The sequence below is a fragment of the Oryctolagus cuniculus genome, chromosome 4, assembly GCF_051225735.1.
Source record: "Oryctolagus cuniculus isolate XC-2025 breed Fujian yellow rabbit chromosome 4, ASM5122573v1, whole genome shotgun sequence".
Lineage (NCBI taxonomy): Eukaryota > Metazoa > Chordata > Mammalia > Lagomorpha > Leporidae > Oryctolagus > Oryctolagus cuniculus.
The window spans coordinates 64648239-64671268 of NC_142870.1; the positions used below are offsets into that span (position 1 = coordinate 64648239).

At 37.8% G+C, this 23030-nt stretch overlaps 1 protein-coding gene across 1 annotated transcript in view; it reads right to left on the reverse strand.

Annotated features, from left to right (window-relative positions):
- MORC1 (MORC family CW-type zinc finger 1) overlaps nt 1–23030 on the reverse strand; it is a 218496-nt gene that overhangs the window by 93947 nt on the left and 101519 nt on the right. The window contains exons 15-17 of the mRNA XM_089330742.1: nt 12672–12800; nt 10491–10596; nt 5967–6105 (exon numbers count right to left, since the gene is read on the reverse strand). Of these exons, the coding sequence (XP_089186868.1) occupies nt 5967–6105; nt 10491–10596; nt 12672–12800 (374 nt within the window). The remainder of the gene's footprint in view (nt 1–5966; nt 6106–10490; nt 10597–12671; nt 12801–23030) is intronic.

Genomic DNA, 23030 nt, shown 5'->3' on the forward strand with positions numbered 1-23030 from the left:
CCCACCTAACCAAAACAAAGAAGGAAAGTCCAAACTTAATAAAATAGGAGATGAAAAAGGAGATGTACCAGTGGATAACACAGAAACAAAAAAGAATCATCAGGAATTATCACAAATAACTATATGCCAACAAACTGGAAAATCTAGAAGAAATGGATAGATTCCTAGATACATACAATCTACCAAAATTGTCTCATGAAGACACAGAAAACCTAAGCACAGCAATAACCAGGATGGAGATTGAAGCAGCAATAAAGTTGGTTTCACTGCTGAATTCTACCATTTAAAGAATAATTAACTCCAATTTTTCTCAAGATTTCCAAAGCAATTGAAAGATGGAATCCACCTAAACACTTTCTATGAGGCCAACATCACTTTAATTCCAAAACCAAAGAAAGAATACAACATAAGAAGAGAACTCTAGACCAATACCACAGATGAACACAGATGAAAAAAATCTTCAACAAAATACTAACTAATAGAACCCAAATCATATCAGAAAGATCAGTCACCTGGACTAAGTGGGATTTAACCCTGGTATGCAGGGATAATTCCACATACACAAATCAATAAACATAATACATCACATAAACAAATTGAAGAATTAAACCATATGATTACCTCAATAGATGCAGAAAAAAAGCACTTGATAAAACACAACATGATAAAAACTTTAAGCAAATTGGGTATAGAAGGATAATTACTCAATACAATCAAGGCAATATGTGACAAAACTACAGCCAGCATCATTCTGAATGAGGAAAAGTTGGAAGTATTTCCGTTAAGATCCAGAATCAGACAAGGATGCCCACTTTCATGATTGCTGTTCATTGTAGTCCTGTAAGTTTTAGCAAGAGCCATTAGGCAAGAAAAATATATTAAAGGAACACAAATTTGAAAGGAGGAAGTCAAGTTATCCCTGTTGTAGATGACATAATTCTATATGTAGGGGAAAAAGACTCAACTAAGAGATTATGGGAACTCATAAAAGGGTTTGGTAAAGTGGCAGGATATAAAATTAACACACAAAAATCAATAGCCTTTGTATTTACAGATAATGCCATGGTGGAGAATGAACTTCTAAGATCAATCCCATTCACAGTAGCTACAAACAATTTTTTTTGACAGGCAGAGTGGACAGTGAGAGAGAGACAGAGAGAAAGGTCTTCCTTTGCCATTGGTTCACCCTCCAATGGCCGCCAAGGCCAGCGCACTGTGGCCGGCACATGGCGCTGATCCGAAGGCAGGAGCCAGGTGCTTCTCCTGGTCTCCCATGGGGTGCAGGGCCCAAGCACTTGGGCCATCCTCCACTGCACTCCCGGGCCATAGCAGAGAGCAGGCCTGGAAGAGGGGAAACTGGGACAGAATCCGGTGCCCCGACCGGGACTAGAACCCAGTGTGCCGGCGCCGCTAGGTGGAGGATTAGCCTACCGAGCCACGGCGCCGGCCTACAAACAAATTTTAATACCTTGGAATAAATTTAATCAATAAGGTAAAAGATTTCTATGATGAAACTTACAAAACATTAAAGAAAGAAACAGAAGACACAAAACATGGGAAAACCTTCCATATTCATGGATTGGAAGAATTATTATCATCAAAATATCCATACAACCAAAAGCAATTTACAAATTCAATGTGATTCTATAAAGAACTCAAGAAACTTAACAACAGCAAGAGAAACAATCCAATTAGGAAATGGGCAAAGGACTTGAATAGTCATTTTTCAAAAAAGAAAATTCAAATCAAATGTCAACATACATGAAAAAAATATGTTCAGGGTAACTAACCATCAGGGAAATGCAAGTCAGAACAATGAGGCTTCAACTCACCCCAGTTAGAATGGCACTCACAGAAATCAACAAACAACAAGTATTAGTGAGGATGTGAGGGAAAAGGTACCCTAATCCACTGTTGGTGGGAATGTAAACTGGTAAAGCCACTATGGAAGACAACATGGAGATACCTCAGGAATCTGAACATAGACCTACCATATGACCCAACCATCCCACTCCTGAGAAATGACCCAAGGGAAATGAAATCAGCATATGAAAGAGTTATCTGCACCCCCATGTTTAGTGCTGCTCAATTTGCAATAGCTAAGACATGGAATCAACCCAAATACTTGTCAACTGAAGACTGGATAAAGAAATTGGTATGTATGTGTGTGTATGTGTGTATACATATCCATATATGTTATGTATTACTACTAAGCTGTAAAAAAGAATGAAATCCTGTCTTTTGCAACAAAATGGATGCAAATGGAAACCAAATAAGCCACATCCCCAAATAACAAAATAAGCCAAGTCCCCAAAAAGAAAATACTGTATATTTTTCCCTGTTCTGTGGTAACCAACAGGGTACCAAACATTATAATGTAGAGGAGTGAAATTTGACATTTTGAAATGCAATGATTGCTTACAGTCTTTGTCTCTTCTGTTGAGGAACATTTTTTTTTCCTTATTATTTGTTGAACTCTTTACCTAGTTTAGGGTTACTCGTATAAGTATAAAATAGTCTGAAAGTAGATCATCAAAAAATTAAGAGAAGGAATAAGAGACAAAGTAGGAGGAAGGGTGGGAACACAGGCAGGAGGGCTGGTAGGGTGGGAAGTATCACTATATTCTGAAATCTGTATATGTGAAATATGTGAATTTTGTTCACCTTTAAAAATTTTTAAATACATTTTTAAAATTTTTATTATTTCTTTCGGAAAGTCTTATACAACTTTTGCTGGATTATTCTTAGGTTTCTTGCTATTAAAAAATCACATTTTAAAATTCCCATTTTGTACTTATTTTTTGGGGTAAATGGTCACTTTTGATGTTCTGATATTGTTGATAAGTCAAGCAGTATTACTTGCCTTGTTGATAAATTGTAGTAGTCAAGTATTGTGGTTTCTACATAAACATGCATACAATTTGCACACAATAACATATGTAAATCAATTTTTCTTCTCTTATTGTGCTAACAACAACTTCTAACTTTGTGCTAAATATGAGCAAAAATAGAAAACAAAAGTATGCAGATTTAGGTTGTAATTTAAAAGTCTGATTCCATGAGAAAAAAAATCATTGCTCATCTCCAAATCTCCCTTTATATTGTCCTTCTTACCTGGAATGCCCAGTCTTTTCCCCTCTATTTTCCCTAAATTTATTTCAAGACACAAGTTCAATGCCCTTTCCCTTTCCAAAATTCATTTGACTGAAGTTGCCCTCCTTTGAACAAACTTCTATTGCAGTTTCAGTTAAGATAAACAAGTATTGAAGTAATATTACCTTATAGCGGTTGTTAATTTTTAATAGCTGTTAGACGTGGTCCACAAAGAAGCCATATATTATCTGAAAGTGTATTTTATTTTTTGATTCAATAACAAACTACTGAGTTCCTAGTATATATTCCAGCCACTGTTTTAGGTTATGCAGATTCAAAACCAAAATCAAGACAACCCTTGCTCTTGTGAAGTTTATACTCTGGTACTAGTTAAGCTGCATTACCACAAAGCCTGACTTGGAACACACACAAAGGCAAGTACATGCTCACTGACCACCTCAAAATTAGCTGTTCTGCAGTGTTCCTTGATTACTACATATTAGGGTCAGTTATAGGAATTGAGTCCTACTGTATGTTAAAAAGGCTAAGATTCTTTTCACAAAAGGATTTCATGAAATCTTCCTTTCACAAAAGGTAAAGAGAGGATGGTAAGGATTCTTATGTCTTTGGAATTATATAAACACTGCTAACCTTCTTTGTATGCACTTGAAGCAAACTGAATTTTTATAACCCTGGTTTAATTTTTACAGGAAAATAAAGTCAACTACCAAAAAAATAAAAAGCAGAACTGATGGCATAAATCTGTTATTCTATCAGTTGCCATCAAAATCTCTATCTCCATGATGAATAAAACATCTAATCCTAAATCAACAACAAGCTAATTAAGACTTTGTGATTGGCACTATTAATATCCATGGGTCAGCTCTGACCTCTACAGGAAAGGAAAAAAAAAAAAAACAGAGATGACTACAAAGAGAAAAATCAATTCAGTATGTGAGTGCCTTCACAAGCTGTAATGCCTAAGCAAAATAAAAAACAAACAAAAATTAAGATATTCTGCAATGTAAAGGTCTGAATTTGCCCAATCGTTTATCAGTTAAAGCACCCACAGGCTGTTATATCTTTACTTTTGATCTCCGTTACCAAATCCACATCTAGAAACTCTATGGATTATAGAAAGTTGAGCTGCTTTTTTTGGAGGTGTGAAGCCCTTAAACAATCTGCTTCCAAAATGATTTTAGCATGTTTCCAGGAGAGACCAAGACTCTGTGTTATAAGGACAGGGCCAGATTTCATTGGTTGTAATCTCAGGTGGTGACTGACTTGCACTGCATATCCCTAGCAAAGTGGGAAAAGACATGAGATAAAACTGGAGCAGAGAAGAAAATTTATCTTTTAAGAGCCCAGGATCAGCCCTTAAGCCATTCGGATCTGGCTAAAGAGCCCATGAGAGTATTTTAGGCATGGAAAGCCAAGACACTCTGGCAAAAAACAAACAAACAAACAAACAAAAACCCTAAATGAAAGATCTCTGCGAGTGAGATCCCAGTGGAAAGAACAGGGCCATCAAAGAAGGAGCTACCTTTCTCTGAAGGGAGGAGAGAACTTCCACTTTGATTATGGTTATGATTATTATTATTATATGATTATGATTATTATTATTTAGATTAAATAATATCAAAGTCCGCAAACTCAAAAGGCTTCCATAGCCTTGGCAACTCATGACTAGAGCCTAGGGAGATTACTGACGCCATAAACAAGAGTGTCAATTTGCTAAGTCAACAACAGGAGTCACCGTGCACTTACTCCTCAAGTAGGATCTCTGTCCTTAATGTGTTGTTCAATGTGAATTAATGCTATAACTAGGACTGAAACAGTATTTTACACTTTATGTTCTATGTGGGTGCAAACTGATGAACTCTTTACTTAATATATACTAAATTGATCTTCTGTATATAAAGATAATTGAAAATGAATCTTGATGTGAATGGAATGGGAGAGGGAGCGGGAGATGGGAGGGTTGCAGGTGGGAGGGAAGTTATGGGGGAGAAAAAGCCATTGTAATCCATAAACTGTACTTTGGAAATTTATATTTACTAAATTAAAGTTTTAAAAAAAGAGCCCAGGAACACACAAACTAATTAGGTATTCAGGCTTAATATCCTCGCTGTCACTAAATTTATTACTCTAGTGAGCATTTTATTTCCTGACATCTACAGAGCAATCTACACATTTGGACATCTGCTGTTGACTTTTACAAATGCTGCTTGAGGAAGCTGACTGGCTATCCAATTCTAAAATGCTCAAATTGGGTGCTTAATCTATAGTGTAAATAGATATCTAATTATCTTGTTAGTTACAAAAATAAAACAAACATTCTACATGATTTTTTAACCTTGAAATTGTCATGGTTATCAATGTTTATAGATAGTAATATTTTATTTACTGAATTTTCTTAACATTCAAATATGACTTTGGCTTTCTGCACTAATAAGCTAATTTAAAAAAAGACCTCTATATCAAAAATATCCATTTTCAGGTAAAAAGCCTAGTGAAGTAAAAATAGCCTAATTTTGAGGCATACAGACTTGTGTACCCTCCTTGAGCACGTACCTTGGGCACACTTGTTGACCTCTGCAAATCTCTACATGCAGCAATAGAGTGGAAATGTTTCCATCACACTGTGGTATGGATGGACTTAGATATCACATGCACAATATTTTTTACAGAACTCTCCTCCTTCCCCTGATCTACACTCTAGAACAGTCCTTAATCCAAAATTAAAAGATGATCAGAAGGATGGATAAAAGAAGCTACACATTTTTGTATGGTAATACACATTAGTCAATTGACACAGATGACACCGACAGCTCAAGAGCTACCATAGAGTTTGGAAAGAATTAACAACTCACCTGTGGCTGCGTCTCTGCCAGTTTGTTTTGATACCTTTGAACTGACTCTCTAAGCTTCTTTGCTTTCTCACTTTTTGATGGTAACATTGTACTCATGGTGCCCAGTGGGATGGAAGGTAGATGTTCTACATGATGACAACTTTACAATCAACAAGTACAATATTAGTATAGGAGGAAATATAAAACAATTTACTGTGTGTGAAATATGATTTAATTCTATAAGGAGTTATACTTTCTATCATATTGCCAAAATTCAAATGAAAAGGAAAATCATTAAATTGATGACATTTTGTAATATATGACTTTAAATCTCCAATTTGCCTGGAAAAGAGCTTAATGGTAAATGAGGGGGATAGTTAATATTTATGAGAATGGGAGAGTATTATTTCACTAATGCTTCCCTTACCCTACATTATTATGAAATGAAGTCTTTTGCAAAAATGTTTTTGGATGACTGATGCTTACATCATTACTGCAAAACATTATTTTTTATGAAAAACTGGGATGGGGATCCATAGGTCTCTGTAAAATATATCAAATTATTCTGCCTCTGAAACAAATGCATCCTTGACTTGATGATTCAGAATCGCTGTGAAGACCACTGAGTACATGATGTAATGCAGTACTCAGGGACAGCCTTGTGATGAAGACCAGTGACCGGCTGAAGTGATGGATAGTACTGACTGACAGCTTTGGGCATTACTGGGACTTACAGAGCCCTTTCACCCAAATGGCCCCAAGTACCTGCTGCCATTAGAGTACCTGCATTTGACAGTCACTAACCTCCCAGGCTTATGGATGTGTGTTTCTCTGGTAACCACTGGGTTGATAAATGTACATAATCAAGTGGAGCTGTGTGTAAGTGAACATAAACAAGCTATGGATAAATACTCCTTTGTTATGGTTACAATAACAATATATATACAATATACATATATATATTCAATATATATACAATAACAATATATATATTCTTCCTACCAACAGGGAAGAGTGAGGAACTACAATCAATTTCAAGTACTACTGTGAAAAAACACTTAATTCCACTCACATGTTATATCTGTGTTATTGCTGTTGTTTTCAAAGATAGGCACCAGGTAAACAAATCCTAATGACAACTACTATATATACAGCCGCCTGGAGTACTGGTCTGAAGACATCTGTGGTATGTGGTCTAAACTGACTTCTGTTTCATTTGAGAAAAAAATCTGTGGCAACATTAAGGTTTTATTCAAAAAAGAGAAATCCTCAGGTATTAAAGCACAATCAGTTGTCTTCATTTAATGATTTCTGGAAACATTTTGATATGCATTACAACCCATAGATACTTAATCTTTTCCAAAAGTCAGACATTGTTTGCCTCCACCAAGTAATAGGCGTCATTTTTGCCCTGCTGGTGATCCTTATTTTCAATGCAGACAAATTCAAAGCATGAATGTAACAAGCATACTGATATCTATTTCTCAGGTACTGTGATAAAAATGTAATAGTCTCCCTCTGAAGTTAAAAGTGAAGAACAAAATAAGACTTCAGTAGTTGGAAAAAGAATGGCTCTACTCTACCCTCAGTTTGTAAAATGGTGAATTTTGGTCACTAAATTGTATTTGGAAATGGAAAAAGATGCCTTCCAAGAGCAAGCACAAGGTGGGGAAAAGTTCAGTTTTGCAACAGGAGCTTGACTTCCAGTTTCATCGCTAGAGAAAAATGTTGGGCAAGTCACTGAAACTTCCTCAGCCTCTCTGTTTTCTCTGCTGAGACATAGGGAAAGGTCATAGGACTTTCATAAATATGGAATGAGACAGCATATGTAATTGCTATGTAAGAGAAAGCTATTACGTTTCTGGCCCAAGTTCTCATTAAACAAACATCATTCATTCGCAGGTTGTTCATTGATCTTTAACTCTGGTAACAACAGGCAATTAACTGTTGGCAACAAACTGCATTTTATGTAAATATATACAATGCCACTTTTCACCATATTATTAATATTATTCTGTCCTGTTGTTCACAGAATGTTACCTAATAAATAACTATACTTAATTCACTTCCTTTATGTGACTATCCAAATCCAATGGCATATATGTCTCAGGTTTTTGCCTAACAATAATCTATTTCAAAGTCTATTCTCCAGGTATGTCTGGCCCACCTGTGTGAAGGCTGAATGAAGTCATCAGATGACTTAGTCTTGGAATCTAAATCCACATCTACATAAATGTAATGAGCTAATATAAAGAAAGCTCCAATTCTCCATAAACTTCCCCTTGCAATCAGGAATTTTTCTTTATGTCTCCCCTAAACCTCTTGCTGTCATTCCATGCATATTTTTATCACAGTCTTTTCAGTGGAAATCAAACAGATGGTCAATATTATGACTGTGTATTTTAAGACTGAAGAAGTTAAGAAAATTATAAATACAAGTCTTTTTGCATTTTAGACTTTTAAGGTCCATCAGTTTTCTGCCAACATAACTAAATTTATCTTGACTCGCATCACAAGTGGCACTATTTCAATGTGTAAAAGAGACAGAATTAATGCAGTTTTGAAACTAATTTTGCAATACTCTGTGATGGTATCGCTTCTTTTTAAGAGAACAGTATGGGAGCATGCCTCCCCAGGGATGGTGGTAAGTTGTAGAGAGTAGCTTCTCTGTTCTGTGGGTCTGACAATGCCCAAGATTAGTGAGTATGATAGCTAAATGAATAGATATTACAGAAGTAGCCTAAATTTGCTACCAAGAGGCCTCCAAGTGACTAGGAATTTCAGAAGTATCTATCAAGATATTACTGCTATACCTCTTTCCAGGGAATGGAAAGCTGAGTTAAAGAGAGGTTATCTTGGGGCTGGCTGTGGCATAGTGGGTTAAGCCCCTGCCTTTGACGCTGACATTCCATATGGGCACCTACTGCTCCACTTCCAATCCAGCTCCCTGCTGTTGGCCTGGGAGAGCAGTGGAGGATGGCCTGAGTTCTTGGGCCCCTGCACCCATGTGGGAGATCTCTATAAAGCTCCTAGCTCCTGGCTTCGGATTGGCCAAGCTCTGGCCAATATGGCCATTTGGGAAGTGAACTAGCAAGTGGAAGACCTCTCTCCCCCTCTCTCCTTCTCTCTGTAACTCTGCCTCTCAAATTAATATATAAAATCCAAGAGATAGAGAGAGAGAGATTGACTGATTTTGCCCAGGGTCTCACAACTACTGGATCCAGGAGTCAAATCTAGATATTCTATACCCAGAGTCCAGACACTGAACTCCATCTTACAGTATATGAAAAGTTCTTAGCTCACAGTAAGCAGTTAATTTTGTGAACTATTCCTAATAAGAGAAACTGAGCTAATGTTTTGCCCCTATTTAGAAGATAATCAAGTGAGGGATGGAATCAGGTTAGGAGTCAAAAGATCTTGCCAGTGGCTTCAGGAACAGATTTCTTGGCCTCAATTTGGACTTCATTTCTCTCTTTGTGAAAATTAAGAATTAAAACTAGATCTGTGTTATACAACCCTAAATCCTGGAGCTCAAGGCTTTATACAAGAAGCAGGGAACAGAAATGGGAAGTAGACATCTTTGGTTCCCAGGTTCTCAGTTTCTAATTCAACCAAGAGAGTTATGCATTTATTTGCTTTATATACTTGGACTTTGTGACAAATTTTATTTGAGACACATATATTTGTATTGCAAAACAAGAAAGGGATGTTGAGAAATCCTGGGTTCTGTAAAATCTAAGCACCTTACCACCTCTGAAATTTTTCTTGTCTCTTAATATAATTAACCTGAGAACTGCAGGCAGAAAGGATTTTAGCAACAGCATCTGAATGTTTTCATTGTTTTAATTTTGTAATTTTTGCTCTTTTGTTTTAAGTGCTAGATAAAAATAACCAAAGAGATGTTATCACCATAATAAATGTACTAGCAAAATATATCCACTTATCCAGCCAAAAGAACTTTGAACAGCCTTCGTGGAAAAAGAAGGCTTGATTTAGGGGTGTCTTTATAGAAGGGGGGTATTAACTCTTTTTCTATAGGAAAGAATATTAGTCCAAAAAAAGGGCTTGTAATAGCATTGACATCCTTCAGTATTTAATCAGTCTTTTTCCTGTTTTAGTCTGAATGTCTTCCTCCAAGAGCATAAAGCAATAAAATCAATATATGACTTCAATAGAAAAAAGCACATAGTCCAACAGTTTAAGGCCGCTGGGAGACACCCTCTGAGTCCCATTCCTATATGATAAGACTGCATGCTGTTTGAAAATGAATTGGGAGGCAGAACTCTTCAAAACTGGGGTGTATTCTACCAGCAGTGGAAGTGCAAAGCTGTGTATTCCAATGTCTGACATCCAGATTTCTTTTGTTTTATGGAAAAGTACACTAATGCAATAATCTTTTCACAGATTGCAAGGGCTACAAAGAGTTCAAAGAGATACCAGCTACTAAGCAAAAATGTATCATTAGCTGACATTTTTCAGTTGCACACGTAAGAACACTAGGAATTAAAAATGGATAAAGAATTTCAGGAAAATATCAAAAACTACCTGTTCTCCGAGAGGTTAGGATTATTAGCACAAATCCACATGTCAAGAAATTCTTTGTCCTGATAATTGGTAGAAGGCGGCAAGACTCTCCACTTACGGCAAAGATCTGATGATCAGTACACAATCATACAGAGGAGAGACCATTATCAGAAATGACTCTATCATAATGTCAGTTTACATATACAAAACAGTTAATCCTTCACCACATACCATAATGCCTGACAGTTAAATTATTCTAGGGTTCTGTGAACTACTTTACAATCCCACCAAAGAACTATTGTTATTGCATCGGTTCCCCTCAGTCGGCTTCTTTCAACCAAAAGAATCTCTTTGCCTCTTCGTAAATATTAAGAATTCCAGTGCCTTGACTTTCTCATTTTCTCCAGCCTATTACCCATCTGCTGATTTCCTGTCTCCAATTGTGTGACTACCAAAAGAAGGAAAATCAGGTCGCTGAACCATTCCCGTTTTCTTCTGTGTTTTTTACTGCCCTGATCACACTCTCAAGTCTACCATTTCTGATCTCTTTGTCCACTTTCCTCTCAGAGTCCCTCCCGCATGACCTTAAAGACCAAGACACCTTGTTCACTCCAAGCTACACTTAACATTAACCCTGATTTCCTTGCAACACTTTGCTAGTGGCTGTTAGGTAAGTAAATTGTCTTTGTTCATTTCAGGTGTAGGTGGTTGGCACAGTGATTATGAACCTGAACTGTTCCCACCTCTGTTACCTTAAGACAAATTACTCAACTCAACTGAAACTATGTTTCAGTATCACATTTTTAGAAAGATTAACATTACTACTTACCTAAAAAGGTTATTGAGGATGAGATGACATAATAAAAATTATGAAAAAAGCAACACTGCTGAACATTATCCTAAACTCTTAGTAAACTTGACACTTGGCAATTCATATTATTTTCAAAGAAAGTTTACAGTGTAGCTACTGGTACTAATCTAATTTTATAAATGAACAAACAGAGGCTTAGAAAGGTTAAATGGTATTTCCAATCTCTTGTAGTTCTTGGGTAATAAGATTAGATGTAATGGAACAGATCAAAAACACAGAATAATTATAAGCTTTTAATATCATCTAATAGATTGTCACAAGTTGTCATCAGTTTCTTCAATTATGAGGGGCACTCATAAAGTTTGAAGAAAATGTATAATGTGAAAAATTATACATAGATTTGAAATTACTTTGTGCCAAAATAAACCTATAATTCCATTTTTCCACAAAATTTCTGAAGTCCCCCCAAATACCTTCAAACCATCTGTCATGTGTATTACTCCTAAATCTCCTTGATTCAGACATTTACAATTTCTCAGTTGGATCTTAGATTACAAGAGCAGTCTCCTCAGAGGTTTGAAACTGCATGTTTTGTTCTAGTCCATCACCAAATCATCCTTCCGTGCAACCTTACTCCACATTATATCTGACTAGGAAGGTGCACCCACTGGCATGGTGTAAATACTCTGACAGAATTTTAAACACTGTCAGGTGCCTGTCTTCTCAATTGCACTGTTCAACGAAGATAGGATGATTGTCTTTAATTCCATAACCCTTTTTTTGTAGCTAAGAAAAATGAAGAAATGATCAGCAATGTTATTTTTTCACTGGAAAACTTCCAATACCTCCTAATTTCTTATCAAAGTAAAATGTTATGCTGGAATTCAAACCCTTTGACATGTTTATCTAATGTGATACTTCTTGTTTCTATTATTTATTCATTATTCATTCATTTGCTATCAATATTAGATCTCTGCTATGCATCAGATACTGTTATGGATTACAAATAAGAAGATAGCTATTTCTATTACTCTACGACCATGAAAGTGCACACCTGAATTTAACTCTCATTTCCTTATGTATCATCACTATCTAGAAAATTCTATTTTAAAGTCTGCAACGAATGCTTCTTCTATGACAAAGTCTGGCCTCTACCTCCCTCTCCTTTTCTTTAACTCTCAGAGTTTTCTGCTTCTATTAAATAATTTATCCAATTTGCTCATCTTTTATAAACAATCAGTTTAATCTCTCATCTAGATTGTAACTTCCTTGAAAGCAAGGCCATATTTTATCTACTTTGCCCCCTTTTCTTAGTTCTTAACACAAGCATTTGCATTTTTAAGGAATTAATTTATACATGTTTGCTAAATAGAATGGAATTCAACACTCACCACACTGTATGATGAATGGGATGGCCATGGCTTGTCTTCTTCTATACTGAATAGAAGCTAACGGTCTCTCTATATCTGTGCTATTCTGATATTCAAACTCATTCCAAAAGAAATTTAGATTTCGATTACCTAGGAAGGAAAGAAAGAAGAAAGGAAGGAAGGGAGGGAGGGAGGAATCAAGGGATGAACAAAACAGGCAAAGAAAAATGAGAGAAAATAAAATCAGTGTAGTAAAGATGATTACCAAAGAAAAATTTGAATGTAGGCATGTATACACAATATTATCTCAATGGTGTAACAGCTAATACATTTACAGGAATAAGAGATGAAAATATTAATATTGGCTACATCTAAGTAGTGCTATTACAGGTGAAATTTGTTTTCAGATTTATATTTTCTTGCATTTTCCAAATTATATGCAATAAATGTACAATATGTTAATAATAAAACTAAAGACAATAGTAGTTATAAAAATTATACTTTTACTGATACAATAAAACATGCTTATATTAAAACTTTATTCTTGAATATTTCCAGGAAGTACTCTTCTGATTAAACTTTAAATGCCACCCCCTTAAAATTATTCATACTAATCTTTATCAATCCTGTCTCACAACAATAATTTCTTTCCTTTCTTTTATCTCTGACTTCCTCTCCTTCTTGTCTTTATGGTTCACGGCTTACCTTAGCCCCAAATTCTTCTCTCCCTTCTTGTTTGAAACACTACTTACTATGGAAGACCATTATTGTTATAGAGTTCTGTTTAAGTAGCTATGTTCTTATCCTTTGAATCAGCAATTATATTGCTATGAATTTTCCCTACACACATACATAAATTGCCTTAGATACTGCAGTACTGCATTAAGAGACAAAGTTGGAAATAATATAAAAATTTACAAATAGGTATCTAGTAATTCAATTATGAAACAATGGAGCAGAGGACAATCTTAAAAAAGAGGTAGAGCTAAGGGCAGTGCTGTGGAACTCTGAGAAATAACTTTCATTTTAAAAAAAGGATTAAAATAGCATCCACAGTATCATCAATATTTGTGATTTGTAACAATCACAAGCACACAAAGTTGTGATGGCCATACTTGCATTTTCCCGAATGAATATAAAGGAAAGTGTAACAGTGGAAATGTAAAGGGAAATTGAAGAATAAGAAAATATTTTGGTTTTTACTTTTCTGAACACTCTGACTAGCTTTCCATGTGGATCTATTACTTTAAAAATTTTTTAAATAAAAAGAATCCATGTTTTAATGCTTTATCCATCACGGTAATCACCAACCACAAGCCCTTGTGACTACTGAGATCCTGAAGTACGGCAAATGTAAAACATTTTCATCAATGTACAAGTTTCGAAAAGTGTGATCTGAAATATATACCTTGAATGTACATGAAATAAAGCCAGATGTACAACTTTAACAAATGATTGTAATCTGAGCAAAATACAAATAAGTGAGCTTCAGAATCAGCCCTTAAGGCATGTGGATCTCGCTAAAAACCCCAAGAGAGTTTCTCAGGCATGGAAAGCCAAGACACTGTGGCAAAAAATGACCTAAATGAAAGACCTCTGTGAATGAGATCCCAGTGGAAAGAACAGGCCATCAAAGAAGGAGGTACCTTTCTCTGAAGGGAGGAGAGAACTTCCACTTTGACTATGACCCTGTCTAAATAAGATCGAAGTCAGCGAACTCAAGAGGCTTCCATAGCCTTGGCAACTCATGACAAGAGCCACGGGTGATTACTGACGTCATAAATCAGAGTGTCAATTGTTAAATCAACAACAGGAGTCACTGTGCACTTACTTCCCATGTAGGATCTCTGTCCTTAATGTGTTGTACTATGTGAATTAACGGTAAAACTACTACTCAAACAGTACTTTACACTTTGTGTGTCTATGTGGGTGGAAACTGTTGAAATCTTTACTTAGTATATACTAAGTTGATCTTCTGTATTTAAGATAATCAAAAATGAATCTTAATGACAAATGGGATGGGAGAGAGAGTAGGAGAAGGGATAGTTTGCTGGTGGGAGGGTGATTATGGGGGGGAGGGACCACTAATATTGTACTTTCGAAATTTAAATTTGTTAAATAATAGTTTTCTAAAGAAAAAAAAAAACAAATAAATGAGCTTACAGTTTATATTCCTATTAGAAACTTGACCTTAGAATGCTCTGTGTTTTTAAGACTGACAAATGACTCAGCCTTGAAGCAGGGACTTTCTACTTGGGTTAAGCTAAAAGCAGAACCCAGAACTGTCTTTTCCCTAAAATTTCCTTGGCATTCTGCTTCTTGTGCATTCAGTTCAGAGTCCTGGTTGCTGTTCTTTGGCCCTTGGTCTTCATCAATCCCATAGTCCACTTCTTCTCTGGACACCAGGTCCTGATGTACTACTCTCTAGTATCTGGAAGGAAGCACTAGGCTTTGCTCCTCTGATTTTCATAACAATTATTTTGCCTTTATTATGTCAAGGCGGGGCATACGTGGATTAAAATTTTAAAAAACATGGATTGAGTCAAATAGCCATGTAATTGTTTTAATCAAAAAGTTAGTATTATAACTTGCAGTACCCCATGGCCTCTGACTACAGGCCAGTATCTGATGACTGAGCCTTTGCAGCTTATGTAAACAGGTGGTCCAGGGACTGCTCCTATCACTCGTATCCCAACCTTCAGCAGACAGTAGACAAACCTCTAGTTTATGGGAGTAGGATGGGAAAGTGAACTTAGGACTTTTTGCCTTGAAACTCAGTGCTCAGTCTGCCATGTGTGCAACCAATCACCAAATAAAGACCAAGAGGCTCTATCTCCAGACCACGGCTCACAGACACAGCTTTTTGATTTGCCCTGTCACCCTGGGAAGACCTGCACTCTTGTGGGATGGATTAGTTTCAGCCTGGCTCACCACTATCCTTGTGCACGCCTAACACACACCCAGAGACTGCACAGGGCCTGGAGACTCTGGAACAGCCTCCATCAGCTCTTCCACAACCTCTGGCATTAAGGAGAACAATACCACACTCATTAGATAGTAGAAAGTGAAAGTGAAATTACAGTTTGGACTTGAGGCTCAGAGCTAACCCTGCCAGTGAGACTGTAATTATAATGAACACATTTTCCTTTTTTATTTCCACTTTGCATCTAGCCACACATCTACAGCAATCAAGAGAGTACATCTTCTCTTTTCACTTTATTTATTTATTTACTTATAAGTCAGTGTTACAGACACAGAAGGAGAGACAGATTGCTTTACTCACTAGGCCACGATGCCGGCCCCTTCTTTTCACTTTTTAATTAACAAAAGCTAACTGCTAATCTTATGGCTGATCAGGATGTTTGTTCAAGAGATAACAGTTTGGGACTTCCCTGTGGCACAGTGGGTTAAAGCCCCAGCCTGCAGCGCTGGCATCCCATATAGGTGCCAGTTCAAGTCCCGGCTGCTCCTCTTCTGATCCAGCTCTCTGCTACAGCCTGGGAAAGCAGTAGAAGATGGCCCAACTCCTTGGGCCCCTGTACCCACATGGGAGACCCAGAAGAAGCTCCTGGCTCCTGGCTTCAGATCAGCTCAGGCCATTGAAGTCATTTGGAGAGTAAACCAGAGGAATGGAAGACCTCTCTCTCTTTCTCTCTGGCTCTACCTCTCTCTGTAACTCCTTCTTTCAAATAAATAAAATAAATCTTAAAAAGGACAGAGAGAGAGAGAGAGAGAGAGAGAGAGAGAGATAACAGCTTAAGAATTCCAGGGGCAGACCTCAGACAAGTAAGGAATTTACAATCACCAGCCCAAAACTGCAAAGCCAAGGCTGGGACAGGCCAAACACAGGAGTCCAGAATTCCATCTGGATCTCCCACGTGGGTGGCAAGGGGCCCAATTATTGGGCAATCTACTGCTGCTTTCCAGGCACATTAGCAGGGATCTAGATCAAAAGTGCAGTAGACAGGTCTTGAACCAGCAGCCATGTCACAGACAATGGCTTAATTGGCTGTGCCACAGCACCAGCCCCTGCCTGTTAAATTTTTAAAAAATGTTTTTTAAATAAGTAAAACTGAATTGTACTGATAAAATAAAAAGACACTGCATAGGCACCTACAATCAACATAATAAGAATTTGTGTGCCTCTGCCATATGTCGGTGAATGCTCCCAGACCTCAATCATGGCCCTGCCAAAACAGGTACCTGACTTCTCCATGAATCTAGCCCTGAGCTCTCACAACCCTAGTCACCATGGACTGAGGGTGATGGGCCAGGACTTAAACAAAATTTTTTTCAAAAAAGAAGAAACCCAAATGACCAACAGACACATGAAAAAATGTTCAGGATCACTAGCTGTCAGGGAAACACAAATCAAAACCACAATGAGGTTTCACCTCACCCCATCGAGAATGGCTCACATTCAGAAATCTACCAACAATAGATGCTGGCGAGGATGTGGGGAAAAGGGGACACTAACCCACTGTTGGTGGGAATGCAAACTGGTTAAGCCACTATGGAAGTCAGTCTGGAGAGTCCTCAGAAACCTGAACATAACACTACCATACTACCCAGCCACACCACTCCTTGGAATTAACCCAAAGGAAATGAAATTGGCAAACAAAAAGCTGTCTGCACATTAATGTTTATTGCAGCTCAATTCACAATAGCTAAGACCTGGAACTAACCCAAATGCCCATCAACAGTAGACTGGATAAAGAAATTATGGGACATGTACTCTATAGAATACTATACAGCAGTGAAAAACAGTGAAATCTGGTCATTTGCAACAAAATGGAGGAATCTGGAACACATCATGCTGAGTGAAATAAGCCAGTGCCAGAGGGACAAATATCATATGTTCTCCCTGATTGGTGACAACCAAGCATCAAATAGGAAACCTGTTGAAGTGAAATGGACACTATGAGAAACAGTGACTTGATCAGCCCTTATCCTGACTGTTGATGTACAATTTAATACTTTATCCCTTTTAGTTACTCCTCTTCCAGTCCAGCTCTCTGCTGTGGCCCAGGATGGCAGTGGAGGATGGCCCAAGTGCTTGGGCACCTGCACCCGCATGGGAGACCAGGAGGAAGCACTTGGCTCCTGGCTTCAGATCAGCGCAGTGCACCGGCCGTAGCAGCCATTTGCGGGGTGAACCAACGGAAGAAAGACCTTTCTCTCTGTCTCTCTCTCTCACTGTCTAACTCCACCTGTCAAAAAATAATAAAAAAATAAAATAAATGATAATAATAGTCACAGAGATATAATGCATATAGCCAGTTTTACAAAATCATGATATGATTGATATATTTAGTGAAATGGAAGAGGACCACGAAAAAGAACCAAACAGAATATCGGAAATAAAAAATTCAATGACTTAAATAAAAATAAATAAATAAGTCAGTTGAAAGCCTCACCATGAAGTCAGGCAAAAGAAAGAATATCTGAACTTGAAGACAGATCTTCTGAAATCTCTCTCTCTCTCTCTCTCCTTCCCTCCCTCACTTCCTCCTTCCCTACTTCCCTCAAATACACACACATACACACAAACACACAGAGATAAAACACTAAAAAGGAGAATGAGGAGAGCCTCCAAAACCTTTGGAAATCATTTTTTTAAAGATTTATTTTATTTATTTGAAACACAGAGTTACAGAGATAGGTAGAGACAGAGAGAGGGGTCTTCTATCCACTGGTTCACGTCCCAGTTGGCCGCAATGGCCGGAGCTGCTCCTATCTGAAGTCAAGAGCCAGGAGCCTCTTCCAGGTCTCCCACATGGGTTCAGAGGCCCAAGGACTTGGGCCATCTTCTGCTGCTTTCCCAGGCCACAGCAGAGAGCTGGATTGGAAGAGGAGCAGCCAGGACTAGAACCAGTGCCCATATGGGATGCCAGCGCTTCAGGCCAGGGCATTAACCCGCTGCACCACAGCACCAGCCCCTGGGAAATTGTTAAATGAAAAAATATTCTGATTTTGGATATTTGTAAGGGTGAACACAGGAGTAGAGGTTTAGAAAACCTACCCAAGGGGCTGACATTGTGGTGCAGCAGATTAAGCTGTGGCCTGTGATGTCAGTATCTCATTTGAGGCATTGGTTTGAGTCGCTGTTGCTCCACTTCCAATCCAGCTCCCTGCTAATGTATCTGGGAAAACAGCAAAAGATGGCCCAAGTGCTTTGGTCACTTCACCCATGTGGGTGACCTGGACAGCATTCCAGGAGCCTAGCTTCAGGCTGGCCAAACTCTACACATTGTGGCCATTCAAGGGAGTTAACCAGCAAACAGAAGCATTCTCTGTCTCTTTCTCTGTCTTCTCTCTCTTTCTCACTCTCTCTCTCTCTCTGTATGTGGTCACTACAGACATGTGAATCAAAACTGTGATGAGATACCACCTCACACTCAATGGAAAGGCTAGTATGAAAAACAACTAAATAAGAATTATAAGTTAAGGATAGAAGAAACTGGAAACCCTGTGCAATGTATGGTGGGAGTGTAAAACAGTGCAGACATTGTAGAAAATAGTACAGTCGTTTTTCAAAAAATTAACAATAGAATTGTCGAGCAATCCAGCAGTTTTCCTTCTGGCTGTTTACTCCAAAGTATTGAAAATAAGCTCTCAGTTTTCAGAGAAGTCATATAAACGCCCAACAGGTTTTTGGGAAAATGTTCAACATGAAGAACTGTCATGGATTTGCAAATGAAAACTACAATGAGACAGTAATTCACATCTCACAATTCATATTCCCCATAACAGAATGACTATCTTGTCCTGACTGTCAAGGAACACCTTATTTCTTTATTCTTTTTAGTATTTTCCTTTTCTACATAATACCATTGGTTGAACTCTTTACTTAACTTAGAATTATTCGTAGGTGTTTAAATCCAATTGATAATCCCTGTAAAAACTAAGAATGGGAAAAGAGAGGGATAAGATGTACAGTTCGGCATACAACCCATAGACTTACACCTAAGGGTAACTTGCCATCAGACTCCAAATCCCATTAAGTCGGCAGGTACTAATGCCACCTTACTAGTTAAATTGATCATTTTAAGTGCATAACTTATCATAAAGATAGGATTAAGTGTCAAGGGGATCACATAAATAAGATCAAGAGTCTGCTAATAATAATAGAATTAAAAAGGAGAGCATGACCCAATATGGGAAGCAGGTCACACAGCAGACTCATAGAATGACAAATGCCCTAAACAGCACTCTGACCTCAGAATCAGCCCTTAAGGCATTTGGATCTGGCTGAAAAGCCCATGAGAGAATCTGAGGTATGGAAAGCCAAGATGCTGTGGCAAAAAATGGCCGACATGAAAGATCTCTGTAAGTGAGATCCCAATGAAAAGACAGGGCCATCAAAGAAGAAGATACTGGGGCCTGCATTGTGGTTCAGCAGGTTAATGCTCTCGACTGGAGCACTGGCATCCCATATGGGTGCCAGTTCAAGTCACGGCTGCTCTACTTCCAATCCAGCTCTCTGATATGGCCTGGAATAGCAGTGAAGGATGGCCCAAGTCCTTGGGCCCTTGCACCCGCATGGGAGACCCGGAAGCAGCTCCTGGCTCCTGGTTTCGGATCGGTACAGCTCCAGCCATTCTGGCCACCTGGGGAGTGAACCATCGGATGAAAGAACTCTCTCTCTGCCTCTCCTCTCTGTGCAACTCTGACTCAAATTAATAAATAAATCTTTTAAAAAAAAAAGGAGATACCTTTCTCTGAAGGGAAGAGAGAACTTCCACTTTGATTATGGCCCTATCTAAATACTGATGGAGTTTGTGGCTTCCATAGCCTTAGCAGCAGCTCATGACAAGAGCCTTGGATGACTACTGACATAATAAATAAGATTGTAAATTGTTAAATAAACAACAGGAGGAACTGTATACTTGCTTCCCATGTAGCACCTCTGTCCTTAATGAGTTATGAAAATTAATAGTCTAAGTAGTCCTAAAACAATACTTTATACTTTGTGTGTTTATGTGGGTTTAAACTGTTTGAATCTTTACTTACTATAGAGTTGATCTTCTGTATATAAAGATAATTAAAAATGGGTGAGATGGGGGTAGGGGTGGGAGGGCGAGTATGGGGGAAAGTACTGCTATATTCCAGAAGGTGTACCTATGAAATTTATATTTATTACATAAAAGCCTTTTAAAAAATAACAGAATTGCTTTTATGAAAAAGACAAAAGATAGTACTGCTGAAAATGTGGAAGAAAAGGGAAACCTAGCTCAGGAATGTATATTAGTACATTCACTGTGGAAAACAGCATGGAGAGTCCTCAAAAAATAAAAACAAAACTATCATATTATCCAACAATCCCAGTTCTCAGCATGTATTTGAAGGAAATGAAGTCAGCATGTGGGAGAGGCATCTTTATACTCATGTTTACTACAATATAATTCACAATAGTTAAAGCATGAAACAAATTAAGTGCACATCAATGGATGAATGGTTAATAATACATACATTGACCCATAACCAAGACAAAAATTCAATCAGTAATAAAGACCTTCCAAATAAAGAAAAGCCCAGGACTGGATGGCTTTACTGCTGAATTTGACCAGACATTTAAAGAAGAACTAACTCCAATTCTTCTCAAGTTATTCAAAACAATTGAAAGAGAGAGAATCCTCCCAAATTCTTTCTATGAAGCCTGCCTCACCTTAATTCCTAAACCTGAAAAAGCTGCAACAGAGAAAGAGAATTACAGACCAATTTTCCTGGTGAACATCCATGCAAAAATCCTCAACAAAATTCTAGCCAAAGAAATGCAACAACACATTAGAAAGATCATCCACACAGACCAAGTGGGATTTATCCCTGGTATGCAGGGATGGTTCAACATTTGCAAATCAATCAATGTGATACACCACATTAACAAACTGCTAAACAAAAACCAAATGATTATCTCAATAGATGTAGAGAAAGCATTTGATAAAATACAACACTCTTCCATGATGAAAACTCTAAGCAAATTGGGTATAGAAGGAAATTCCTTCTATAAACATTCCTTCTATAAAACTCTAAGCAAATTGGGTATAGAAGAACTGGGGCTGGTGCCGTGGCTCACTTGGTTAATCCTCTGCCTGCTGTGCTGGCATCCCATAGGGTGGTGGTTCTAGTCCCGGTTGCTCCTCTTCCAGTCCAGTTCTCTGCTGTGGCCCGGGAATGCAGTGGAGGATGGCCCAAGTGTTGGGCACCTGTACCTGCGTGGGAGACCAGGAAGAAGCACCTGGCTCCTGGCTTCGGATCTGCGTAGCTCCGGCTGTAGCGGCCATTTGTGGGGTGAACCAAGGGAGGGAAGACCTTTCTCTCTGTCTCTCTCTCTCACTGTCTAACTCTATCTGTCAAATTAAAAAAAAAAAGAAAGAAAGAATATGCCTCAATTAAGGCAACTTATGACAAACATACAGCCAGAACCATACTGAACAGGGAAAAGTTGGAAGCATTCCCACTGAGATCCAGTACCAAACCAGAGTGGCCACTCTCATAATTGCTATTCAATATAGTCCTGGAAGTTTTAACCAGAGCCATTAGGCAAGAAAAAGTAATCAAAGGGATACAAATTGGGAAGGAGGAAGTCAAACTATCCCTCTTTGCAGATGACATGATTCTATATATAGGGGATCCAAAAGACTCCACCAAGAGACATTTGGAACTCATAGAAGAGTTTGGTAAAGTACCAGGATATAAAGTCAATACACAAAAATCCACAGCCTTTGTATGCAAGATGAGATTGAGCTTCTAAGACCAATCCCATTCACAATAGCTACTAAAAAAATCAAATAACTTGGAATAAACTTAGCCAAGGATGTCAAAGATCTCTAAAATGAGAATTACAAAACATTAAAAAAAGAAATAGAAGATACAAAAAATGGAAAAATCTTCCATGTTCATAGATTGTAAGAATCAGTATCATCAAAATGTCCATTCTTCCAAAAGCAATTTACAGATTCAATGTGATACTAATCAAAACACCAAAGACATTCTTCTCAGAGCTAGAAAAAAATGATGCTGAAATTCATATGGAGGCACAGGAGACCTCAAAGAGCTAAAGCAATATTTATACAACAAAAATAAAGCTGGAGGCATCACAATACCAGATTTCAAGACATCCTACAAGACAGTTATAATCAAAACAGCCTGGTACTGGCACAAAAATAGATGGATAGATCAATGGAACAGAATAGAAACCCCACAGAAATCAATCCAAACATCTACAACTAACTTACATTTGACCAAGGAGCTAAAACCAATCCCTGGGGCAAGGATAGTCTCTTCAACAAATGGTGCTTAGAAAACTGGATTTCCACATGCAGAAGTATGAAGCAAGACCACTACCTTACACCTTACACAAAAATTCACTCAGCATGG